General features: G+C 38.4%; 2 protein-coding genes across 3 annotated transcripts in view; one reads left to right on the top strand and one right to left on the bottom strand.

Annotated features, from left to right (window-relative positions):
* SMAP1 (small ArfGAP 1) overlaps positions 1 to 9594 on the top strand; it is a 319946-nt gene extending 310352 nt beyond the window's left edge. For both annotated transcript variants that reach the window (XM_063442978.1, XM_063442979.1), the window contains one exon: positions 7869 to 9594. In XM_063442978.1, the coding sequence (XP_063299048.1) occupies positions 7869 to 8006 (138 nt within the window). In that variant the 3' untranslated portion in view covers positions 8007 to 9594. The remainder of the gene's footprint in view (positions 1 to 7868) is intronic.
* The window catches only part of B3GAT2 (beta-1,3-glucuronyltransferase 2), a 147227-nt gene continuing 142371 nt past the window's right edge, over positions 7299 to 12154 (bottom strand). The window contains exons 3-4 of the mRNA XM_063442980.1: positions 10896 to 11044; positions 7299 to 9449 (exon numbers count right to left, since the gene is read on the bottom strand). Of these exons, the coding sequence (XP_063299050.1) occupies positions 9363 to 9449; positions 10896 to 11044 (236 nt within the window). The 3' untranslated portion in view covers positions 7299 to 9362. The remainder of the gene's footprint in view (positions 9450 to 10895; positions 11045 to 12154) is intronic.

Raw genomic sequence — 12154 nt, forward strand, 5'->3', positions numbered from 1 at the left:
GATATTTATCTAGCAATCATGTTTGAAGGAAGGTTAGACCGGAACGTTCTTTAAACTTTCGAGACATCACCTCAGGCTCAGTTCTAACCCTGATAATCTTCCTTAAGATAAGGCCGCATCGCCTGACACTGGCAATTTATTTTGGCGGAGGCTTATTCTCTGCAAATCACGTAACACGCCACATTTAAATGAAGTAAAAAAAATTATCTAACACTTACACAAGAGGAATGAAATTCAGAAATAGTGCGAACGCATACAATATTACCGGGGAGATGAGATTCATTAAAATCAAACACATCAAACAGCACTTCATTTTCTCAGCTCTTTCTCATTGCTTGCTGACTATACAGTCTGTCGGAGAATGGAGGGATTGCTGTTCATCAATATCTTATCGTCCGTGTAGTTTTTACTGATTTCCAAAACATTTTTGATAATTTTCTCCTGTAGTCTTGCCTTTTTAATACAACAAAACGATATGTTAAAAGGTCCTACTTATACACATCCTTGCATGCAATTTGTGAAATTAATATTGGGATTCTCTGATATAGAATGACTATTTTCTAATGGTGGAAAAACATAACATCTGCAAGCTGTACTCTGCTAATTTATATATTACAATTTGCCCTTCTTTTTGTGCAGGAAACTTGATAAGAGATCAGCAAGGAGAGATCTGTACATTGCTCTTTTGGGAGAAACTGTATTGTAAAACTGTAATTTAATGTATAATCATTTCATTTTTCTATGTAATATATAGTTTTATTTCTAAAGCGGTATACCTAGAAAGCTATATTGATTTTTTGATTTTTTTTCTCTCATTTTGAAATTTACCCTAGGGGAATAGTTATTAGTTATATATTTGAAAGTAATCATATTTATTATATTATTTATATATTTGAAAGTAATCAGTTGTGTGTAAAAAAATCGAGTATATAATGCAATGCTGTTCAATGTCTTTGGTGTTAAGGGACAGGTTGACCCACATCTTGAAGAGCCATGACCCTTACCTCAGCTACTTTCTCACGTCTGATTCATGCCTCCGTAAATACAGTCTGTTTATTCCCCTTTCCAGACAAAGTGACAAAGCTTTAATTCCTTCACTACTAGAATTAAAAAGGTAGTCTCTAATTTTTCAGTTAAGTAATCATATAATGTGGTTACGTTAAAACAAACCTTTAATAACCAACATTGGAAGGTATGCATGCATACAATGTACTCCAACATTTACAAACATTTTGCTCCTTTGCTATAGCCTTTCTGTACCAGTGTGTGTGTCTGTACATAAGTGTGTATGTATATATATATCTCTCAATCAATCATCTGGGTAATGCTGAATTCTTACTTAATAGCAAGATGAATATGTACACGCACAGATATACGGTATATCTATATGTATCTCACCATTAGGTTTGCAAGATTACACTTGATCAATATTATGCTAATGAATCTGTTTTAAAGGGACTCTATAATCACCAAAACAACTTTAGCTTAATGAAGCAGTTTTGATGTATACATCATGTTCCTGAAGTTTCACTGCTCAATTTACTGCCATTTAGAAGTGAAATCACTTTTGTTTTTATTCATGCAGCCCTGCCAACACCTCCCCGGCTGTGACTGACACAACCTGCATGAAAACAAAATGGTTTAATTTTCAATCAGATGTAACTTACTTTAAATGTTTTTAACTCCTGCTCTGTATATTGAACATAAATCACACACAGGAGGCTCCTACAGGGCCTAGCAAGCTATTAACTGAGCAGGAAATAAACTCTAAATTAAACCTAATTTGCAATAAAAGAAACGCAAACATTAGATGACTCTTCACGGGAAGAATTTAGGAAGACTGTGTGAGTCACATAGACGGAGGTGTGATGAAGGCTGAATAAACAAAGTGATTTAACTCCTAAATGGCAGATAATTGAGGAATAAGACTGCAGAGGCATGATATACACGCCAAAACTGCTTAATTAAGCTAAAGTTGCTTTGTTGACTATAGTGTCCCTTTAAGGTGAATTTTACTGGCAGTTTCAAAATCTGTCTTATTCAGACTCCATGGGCTGGAATTGGTCCCAAAAGGTAAAGGAAACCATTTAATCTGCATGTACTTGCCAAGAATCCTCATGTGCAGTAGAAGTACTGTGTTTTTGCAGATATCTGTGTGGGAGACAGGTCAGCTCATCTGCTTGACATTGTCAGAAGAGCTCAAAAGTGCTATTTTGTCCTTACTGTAAGGATCAGCATTGAAATAGTGAAAGGCGTGATCTTTTCTTGTATTAACTGCCATTTGCCTTTATTGAGTGCGGTCCTTCATGACACAGTTCATGTATTGTATTGAGCAACTCTTAATTGACCCATGTAGTCTACCTCTGCTTCACATATTTGTTTTGTTTGGTGTGTAGATCAAGCATCATGCTTAGTGGTAAAGTAGTCCAACTGTGCCTCAGAAATACCTTGATCCTGAATTGACCTTACATCTTAGAGCCCTCTCCCTGTTAAAGTGTAGAACTCTGAAAAGGGAGCAGTAGGGTGATGGTACTACAGGTAATGGTTAACTTTTACATGTGTACAATTGGAAGCATTCTGACAAGTTGTATTTTACTTTATTATTTAATTGATTTGTCACTGTTTGGTAGCTGGTAGGAAGACAAGTTCTTTAATGTGTAGTAGTTTGTTTTTTTCCACTTTGCTTATGACTTATATATAACCTGCACTTTATGTATATTGCCACTGTGCTCTCTTTTGCACCTATGCACATTGTCGATATGCTCACATCCTGCACCTTTATGTACATGATTATGTGCTCAAATAGTACACTTTTAGTCTATATGCTCACACTGTATTTTAGGTACATGGTTCTTGTGTTTGCGTTATGTATATTTTTTGCACATGATTTATGTGCCCACAGTGAGCATTTATGCACATGGATTATGTGCCTAAATGAGAACTTTGTTATTTGTCAATGCGCTGCAGTTTGTGTTTGTGCATATCATGGATGTGATTAGTTTAATTGTGGTATGTGCTAATTTTCACATGATAAAGGTATATTGTTGAGACTACATACTTTATTTGCTCTAGATTGTGTTAATTGTATGGTAATTTGGTACACTTTATTGCACAAGATATGGTGGTTTTGTGGGACAGATATTTTTACTTGTATTGGCTCTAGACTTTAGGCTATATTGTTGAATTTGTAAAATATTCATGTTAGTATTGTGTAATGTCTATACAGGGCCGGTGCAAGGATTTTTGGGTACACTGGCGAAGATGATTTTGGAACCCCCCCACCCCCAAAAGCATCTTCACCTGTGTCCCTCTTTACCCACCTTTTGTTTCTTTTCCCCTTTAAAAAAAAAATAAAATTCTTACCCCCTTTAGTGTTTCTTATCCCCTATATTGTCCCCATTGTGTGTCTTACACCTCCCTTGCGTATCTCTTACATATACCCCCTTTGTGTTTTACTCCCCCCAACCTCTGTGTCTCGTTCTCTCCCAGACCCTTTGTGTCTTTTACTCTTACCAACTCCTTCGTGTGTTTCTCTTTCACCACCAGCCCTTCTATCTCACTCCAGCACCTCTGTGTCACTTTTTCCTCTTCTCCAGCCCCTCTGCGTCTTTCACCCCCAGCCCCTTTGTATTTCCACTCACAGGCCCCTCTGTGGGCTTTCTCACCCCCAGGCTCATTGGTGTGTCTTTCTCCCCCCTCATGTCTCCCTGTGTGCCGTGCCACTCTCCCCCCCCATGTCCCTTAGTGGCCCTCTCTCCTCCCCCCCATGTCCCTTAGTGGCCCTCTCTCCTCCCCCCCATGTCCCTTAGTGGCCCTCTCTCCTCCCCCCCATGTCCCTTAGTGGCCCGCTCTCCTCCCCCCCATGTCCCTTAGTGGCCCTCTCTCCTCCCCCCCATATCCCTTAGTGGCCCTCTCTCCTCCCCTCCATGTCCCTTAGTGGTCCTCTCTCTCCCCCCCTCCCCCATGCCCCTTAGTGGTCCTCTCCCCTCCCTCCCCTGTCCCTTAGTGGTCCTCTCCCCTCCCTCCCCTGTCCCTTAGTGTTTTTCTCCCCTCCCTCCCCTGTCTCTTAGTGTTTTTCTCCCCCTCCCTCCCCTGTCCCTTAGTGTTACTCTCCCCTCCCTCCCCTGTCCCTTAGTGTTTCTCTCCCCTCCCTCCCCTGTCCCTTAGTGTTTCTCTCCCCTCCCTCCCCTGTCTCTTAGTGTTACTCTCCCCTCCCCTTTACCTGTCTTAGTCCCCCCCCCATTCCCCTCAATGTTCCTCCTCCCCATCTTAGTGTTTACACTGAGAGTATTTTTTTAATATAGTATTTTTATCGATTGCTACTGTATTTCTGATCATAGGCCAACTGTGCGTCATTGTCCTTGTATTTACATTGTACAGCGATAATAAAATTCAATATTAATCTATACTTTTGAGAGCACAGTTTTCCTGCTACTCCACCAGGGATCAGCAACTGAAACCCATAGACTACAGCTTTCTATGTCCCCAAATGTGGAGCTGGGAGAGTTGTTGGATTTTAGGAGGCTGGACAAACAGGGTTCGGCTTCCTAACCACTTGTAGCATTACAGGGGAGTATGTTTGTCTGCGTGAAGCTCCTATTATGTATCGTTTAAATTAAAATCCTAAATGTTTTACATTTGGCTAAAGGAAATAGATTACTTGTTATGAGAGCAACATTAAAAAAGTGATATTATAAAAGGGGCTGTAATAGTCCATAAGCGGTGATACACATTATAGATCTAATTTGTAACCCATTATGAATTGTATAAAAGTCTATCAATTGTTTTTCTTAAAAATATCAGGAATATTAACCTTGCTGAGATCTGTTATTGGTTTTATTTTTTATGTTTTCGACCGTTCATCTCGGCTTTTTTTTGTTTTGTTTTTTTACAGTTTACTGCAACATTGTTCACCTTTTCTAGTTCATTCGTGACTTGCGCTGTTCAACTGAATATACAACTTATGTAACTTATAGTATCATTCCTGGAATGACTTTAACCTTGATCTGTTTTGTGCAGTCAGTGAACCACCTTTCTTTTGCATTCCACCATTTTATACTGTAACCTCCGAGAACAGCTCATCCACATAGATGCAATTTAATGAAAGGAATTGTTCTTAACCTCTTCGTGGTTCTTTTTATTTTGCTTATATTGCTGAATCACTGTCTGAATGTTACCACACCTACTAAATAACATTGCACCTAATGCATAGAGTTAGGTGCAGAATTGAAATTTACATTTTACTCTAAGCAAATAAGACCTGGGAAGAGATTGTAGTTAATTAACTTCTATCTTTAAGATTTCATAGGCAAATTGCAAGTAAATTAATAGATAAGATTATTACTGTTCCATCAGCTTAGATGTTAAAATGTAATGCATGTTGTACATGTGCATCCACTAAATACCAAGTAGAGTATGGTTGAAATTGTGAGAGTGTATGCATGTGCACTACCACAGTTAGACTTGTGGGAATGTGTGGATGTAGACTAGCATCAGGGGCAGACTGGGAAAAACATTTGGTTCAGGCATTTAAAGGGAATTTATCAGCACCCAGACCACATCATGTCCACAAAGTGGTCTGGGTGCCATACCTGCTCCTCTGCTCTATTTTAACCAAACAGCTGAAAACATTACATGATTAACCTACCTCTAATGGCCACTATGGACGATTCTATGGAATAGTGGAGTTAAACTCTAGTAATATCAGATGGTCTCAAAGAGTCAATCTGATTGATTGGTGCAGTGTGACATATGCACTAGCCTCCCAATGCTTCCTATTCGAGTAAATGCATCTTTTCACCGTTGTCTGATCACCTAAACAGGGACTAAAGCACTATAGCGTACTCCTAATGCCTATAGTATTCCTAGACAGAGCAGCCACATATGAGGGAGGAGGGCCAGAGAAAGGGCATGTTGTGTCATCACCAATGACACGAGCTAAAGAGAGACAGGATCTGGAGAGTTGTGTGTGTGTGTGTATAATAGGAGGCTCCCTGTGGTTTGTATGCTGCATGTGAGTTTGCCTGCTTGTGGTTGTGTTTTTGAGGGTGGAGGCTGCTTCTGACATTGTGTGTAGAGGGTAGATTACCTGGGGGGAAGAGGGAGCTTTTTATAAGGTTACTAATGTATGGAGGTTGCCATGCCTGCTCCTCTGCTGTGGGTGTTATGTGTGTGTGTGAGTGTGAGCACGCGCGTGCGCTGCTCATGGGGTAAACTGCTTGTTGGGTTACTTGTGTGGAGTGGCAAGGTGGGGTTGAGGCCTGAGGGATTGCAGTACAGAGTGCGGGGAGGGCTGTTAGTGCTATAATGTGCACAAGGGGCTAGGAGGTGTGAGAAAATAGGGCTTGTTACATGAGGGTGAAGAGGAGAGCAGTGTGGGAGTTGGATAGAGACTGAAATGTGCGGGGATGAAGTGTAGGATAAGGGCTGTCTTGTGTATATTAAGCTAATGGTTGTAGTGTGTAGATTACGGTAGGTAAAATCTATAGTGTTATGGGAATAAGGTGCGTTAGTGTTCGGGATAATGATCTGTTGATGGAAAATATAAAAATATAAATATATTTAAAATTAAAAAAAAGTTTGTTCCCAGTTCCTTGGGCCTGGCAGCCTGCACCCCTGGTGGGTGCAGACTTCTACATCTGGCCATTGCTGGGGAAAGTATCAGAGCATTGCCTGATACAGGAACTAGAGCAATGAATTGATGCTATGGCTGATGAGGGAGATCTTCCCACCAGCTATGAAACCCCTCTTTGGCCCGGCGCTTGAGTAGCGACAGCTTGGAGATACTTTTATCTTGTCCGTGTCCTGATGGCCGATCCGGCATGTCTAGTATGGTTAGAGTGGGAGTGTGTGGATGTGGACTTGCATGGTTGAAATTGTGGAAGTGGTATAGCTGTGTGTTCTGGCATGATTACAGTAGTTGGCATGTGTGAATGTGCAGGTACCTGTACCTGTTATAGTGCCGTGTTCCAGCACAATGTACAAATTCTAGTATATGCCTGAAAAATACTTACTCTTCCACACATTTTGTGTATGACAGGGCCACTTTAACTATGCATGTTTTTTATCAGAATAAGGTGTATGTTCTACTGGAGAAGAGCAGAGGCATGCTAGGCAACATTTTTTTACTGGTTTACTGTAGCTGATCCTTAGTGTTTGTGTGAAATCACCCATCCTCTCTCATTATCGGTATATCTGCCTATGTATATAAATAATTTGTATTATTCATTTAGTTAAACCCAAGACTATATGTTAACAGCCAACTGAAGTAGGTAAAAATGAAAACCGTTCTAGGAAAGTGGGAATTGGTTCATCTTTACTGTTTATCCACAGGTAATATTACATTTGTATGAAAAATAGATACATTTCTTGAGGTCCACAATGAAATCTGAACATACAAACATCAACATAAATGGGCAAAAAAAAAAAATAACCAACTTGTGCTTACAATAATTTATTTCTCCAGTTGAGCCCGTATTCAACTGTAAAGTCTAGTAGCAGGCACTGGTAGTAAATATGCACCATGCATGTGTTTTTGTTAGAGGACAGAGATTAGCAAACATCTTCTGTGCCTGCCATAGAGGGTCACATGTTACAAGCCTTGTGTTATACACTAATGAAAATCATTTCAATGTCAGTGAAGTCCCATGCTCTCTCGTTTATAGTTATGCATCCCTAATTATTCAAACTGTAAATCAAGAGAGCGGGGATAGAATCCAGATTGGTTGCAAAAATAAATATTTTCATTCCCTAGTGAAGTGTGAGGGTGTGTGGCATACAAGGTATAAAGTGAACACAGCCATGCTTGGACAAACCTCACAGATACTGGTTGTGCTTACATTTTAATTTCTTGCTTTTGTGCTTTACAGATGAACCAGCAAATGAGCGCAATTAATCTGAACGGAGCAAGCAATGTGATGGCTTTTGGTCAACCAGCTAACACTGTAGGAGGCGGATGGGCTGGAAATGCCACTGGCCAGACTCTAAGCACGCAGCTGTGGAAATAAAAGCATCCTCCGAGACCTCATCAAGAGAATCCATTCTACATTCCTTGCTTTGATGCACATGATGCTCCTTATTTCAGCCATGTACATATTATGCTTTCTCTTCCAGATGCTCATAAACAGAGCCGTTCAGATGGACTTGTCAATTTTGTATTGATTTGAATTTGTGGTAACTAGTGGTTTTAACCCTCAATGACTGCCAGAACAGGGTGAACAATGCAAAGTAGCCCTCGGCTGTGACACAGAAAGGGTTAAATAGCATTTTCATATAACTGGCATTCTAGATCTATGATTTCATGACTAATATATAAAAGCTGCTTGTCCAACCTGTATAGGTATTTCCGCTCCAATTTCACACACAAAAAACACACAAATCTAATGATTACATTTTAACGAAAATGGGTTTCATGGTATAAGTATCCAAAACAATATAGCAATGCTTCCCCTTTCCTACCTATCCCTTTCTGTATATCAATCCTTGAAAACATATTGTGATGGTATGAAATTCAGTTTAATCATGTGAATCGATTAGAAATGTGTCACTGAACAGCATTTTCTTGTTTTAACACCTTTTGGATGTCGATTTATTGTATTCTGTGATGTTATTACAGTGGGCCGAACCTGCAACCGTTGCATTTGAAAGGAATATATTCCTGGACGGAACATGTCTGCAAGTTGCATTATCTAAGAAGGTCTATGTTCTCTAAGAACAAGTTATGCAAGTTCACCGCATACTTTTATACAATTTGTCCTTCATGGTGGAATATGTATATTTAGCACAACTGCTGAATAATTACCCACTATAAAATTTTCTTCCTAGAAAGTACATCCAGGTTTATGACCGTGATTGTGTTTACATTTTAAGGTGCCTAGTATTAAAGAGTTGTTACCCTTCCCCAGTTTTAAATGGATAATTCCACAGATTGTTTGTATTTAATCTAGCCTTTGTGGCTATAGTTTATTACTTAATACTGACAAGGCAATCATTGATCTGTATGCTGTAATTCTGTGAGTAGAATGTTCTGTATGTTATGTTCTAGAACCTGTAATCATTACATAGGGGGCCCTATTGTAAACACAGACTTCAACATTGTCCTATCCTACAGGACAGGGCTTAGGAAAATGAGGCATAGTGGCACATGCAGACCATGTACAAATACAGTATAACACACAAGTTGTAAAGTCTGTAACGTTCCACATATGTTCTTGGCATTCCAGGAACTTGAAGCTTTTGATTGAAGGCCAACATAAGATCAGCGTAGGACAGCAAATGGCAGCTTTACATCCTTTGAATGACCACTTCTTAAAGGACCCTTAGGGTATTCATTCTTGTGGACTCGACACAATGGCATTTAATGATCATACCTCAATTTTAATTGTATCCTGAGGATGTTTGGGCTCATTGGCCAAGTTTACCTTCTCTGTTCGAGTGTGCCACACAAGAACCTGTAATGAAAATTGCACACAACTGTTACTCTTTTGTGAAATCCTGTTTTTGCACAGTTAACTTAATAAATGAGGGTCATTGACTTGTGATGTAGTCTGTTTAGCTATTATAAGAATTTGTGTGTAAAATGTACTATGAGAGGAAGTTAAGAAAACAAATTAGACAATATAGAAAAGTAGATTTTATTTAATGTATTACCCACTAACAGATTTTATTTTTTCTATATTTTTATTTTTCCATTTTTTTCTCTCTCAGATTCTCCACTTGTCTTAGGTTGGATAAAAAAAAGTAACATCTTGTGTCTTGCATGGGTTAAGGGTTGTTTGCTATCCATTCTAAATATGGCACAGTATACTGTGAAATGGTTTACATATTAATTCTTAATGGCAGAATAAGATAATACAAAGCCTGACACATACCCCCAATGTTAGCTATGACTAAGCTTTGGTATTAAGGGATCATTTGTAACATGGGAACTACTGTTGGCAAAGGTTAGCCATTGATGCCCTATGGCTACCATGCATATTTCAAAAACATAAGTAATACATATGCCCTGTGTTTCCTGACATGGAGATAAAATATTGAAGCCCTAGCAAGAATTATATAAGCATCCCCATTAGTATGGCTTTATTAAGTTAATAATGGATAGGTTTAAAGGCTTTTAAGAGTTAATTTTAAAGTTTGTTTACCAGAAGAACGAAGTATTGCTGTTATTTTAAGTTATTAGACTTAACTTTCTAACTACTGTTAGAAGGACTGTTATGCAAAAATAGCAATAGTTCATGAATCTTTCTATACATCTTATTGTGCTGGCCAAGTGGCAGGAGAAAGTTTTTATTGCACTACTAGTACATCGTCCTTTTTTCATCAGTGCAATCTGGGTAATTTGCAAGCCATTTGGCCAGCATAATAACTTGCTATATACCAAGCTGGTCAAAGTATTTTTTTTTTTTTTTTTTTTTTAACATTATAAAGTCCTTTTTTTTTTTTAAAGTTGTATTCCATGCATTGATCAAACAGATATTCAAAAATATATGTAGTTTCGGTTGGTGAATTGTGAAGGTTTTAATTTTACAGTTACATTATTTTATTATTTGTAATGGGAACCTATTTAAATTTTACTGTGCAGGTATATAGGAATTAACAGTATAACTTTTTTTTTTCTTTTTCATTTGTGGTATTGCCTCTTTTAAATTGCATATATTATATTTAAACTGTGGCTTCACTTGAAGCTTGTGCAATTGTGACTGGTATACAGAGATAAATAAAACTAGCACAATTACACTTCAATGCTATGACTTCATGAAATCACAAAAGTACATGTACTGTCCTGCTGTTGGTTGTAGAGATAAGGGTTGGATGTAGTATTCCACAAACCAATGAACAAGGTATCTATTAAAAATAAACATTTTAAAAAAAATCAGATATTGCATGCGAGTCGTTACCTTTGTGCAGTTGCTGGCTTTTGGTTCGAGTTCGTCTACTTTTGTAATCTGTTTCAAGAAATCAGATTCTTGCATTCCAGGCTGGGAACCTCTTCGCTTAAATAGAGCTTTTGGGCTTGAAAGGATCACTTGAAGACTCACTGCAAATCCTGGAAATATAAATAAAGTTATACAAACAAACTATTTCAATGTAGTGTTTGGATGACATTCTGATTAATTATTCTGCTACTAGCCACTATCACACACCCCAGCTTTGATCCCCCCCATCTTTTACCCACGTGTCTGAAAGCCTGCATTTAATTTTGCAATTGAGCTACACTGCCTTATTTATTCCATTGTAGGACCAGAAAATGCATGTACAGTATAGACAGTAATAACAAACCTTTGCATTCCAGATGTCTGAGCTACATTTCCCAGTATGAACATCATGATAAAAAAATGTAGTTTAAGGGTTACTCCAATACTTTTTTTTTTCTGTTTGTTTTATTTATAATGTCCTATTGGGCAATAGTAACTTGATCGTCATTCTCCCCATTTTAATAAAAAAAAAAGTAAAATAAGAATTAGCTTATCTGGAAGCCAACAGAGAGAGCGAGGTTCTAGTCAATTATTTCCATGTCCCATGATTGTCTCCCTCTCCTGGGTCCAATAAATTGCTTCTCATAGAAAGAAGCATTTGATTGGACCTCTCTCTCAGGCTCAGAGCGAACGCGTAAGCTCTGAGCCGGAAAGAGTTTAGAGTGGAAGAGGGGAAGGGATTTGACATTAGGATTAGTGTAGACAATTTAGAGTGGTGTGAAGGATCAAAGAAGGGGGACATACAGGGTCGGGTAGAAACTGATTACGTTTATCACAGTGCATGCTGACAATAGATGTAATTTTGTACCTTGTAAATTTTTGTTTACAATTAGATCATTATGTTGCCTGTTACGGGATGCAACTGCAGATTGCTCTGTAGAGATAGCGTTTCAAGCAGAAACACTGCACATACAGATTGTTTGCTCTATGATCACTTCTTTTTTTTTTTTTTTTTTTTTTTATTTACAATTTTTTATTTTGGTACAATAGCAAGACTGTAAACATTGGGTGGGATACAGAATAAAGAAATAAGGAGGGGGGAGGGGGGCGGAGCAAAAGGGCCCCAGTGAACATTACTCTAAAAGCAGAAGTGTTCATGGAGGTTGGAGTAACTCTTCTAGGTGTCAAAGTTGGTGTCAAAGTTGGCCAAATTGAGATCTTGGTAAAATACTAAATAAATT

Source organism: Pelobates fuscus, chromosome 2 (assembly GCF_036172605.1).
Source record: "Pelobates fuscus isolate aPelFus1 chromosome 2, aPelFus1.pri, whole genome shotgun sequence".
In the NCBI taxonomy this organism is placed as follows: Eukaryota; Metazoa; Chordata; class Amphibia; order Anura; family Pelobatidae; genus Pelobates; species Pelobates fuscus.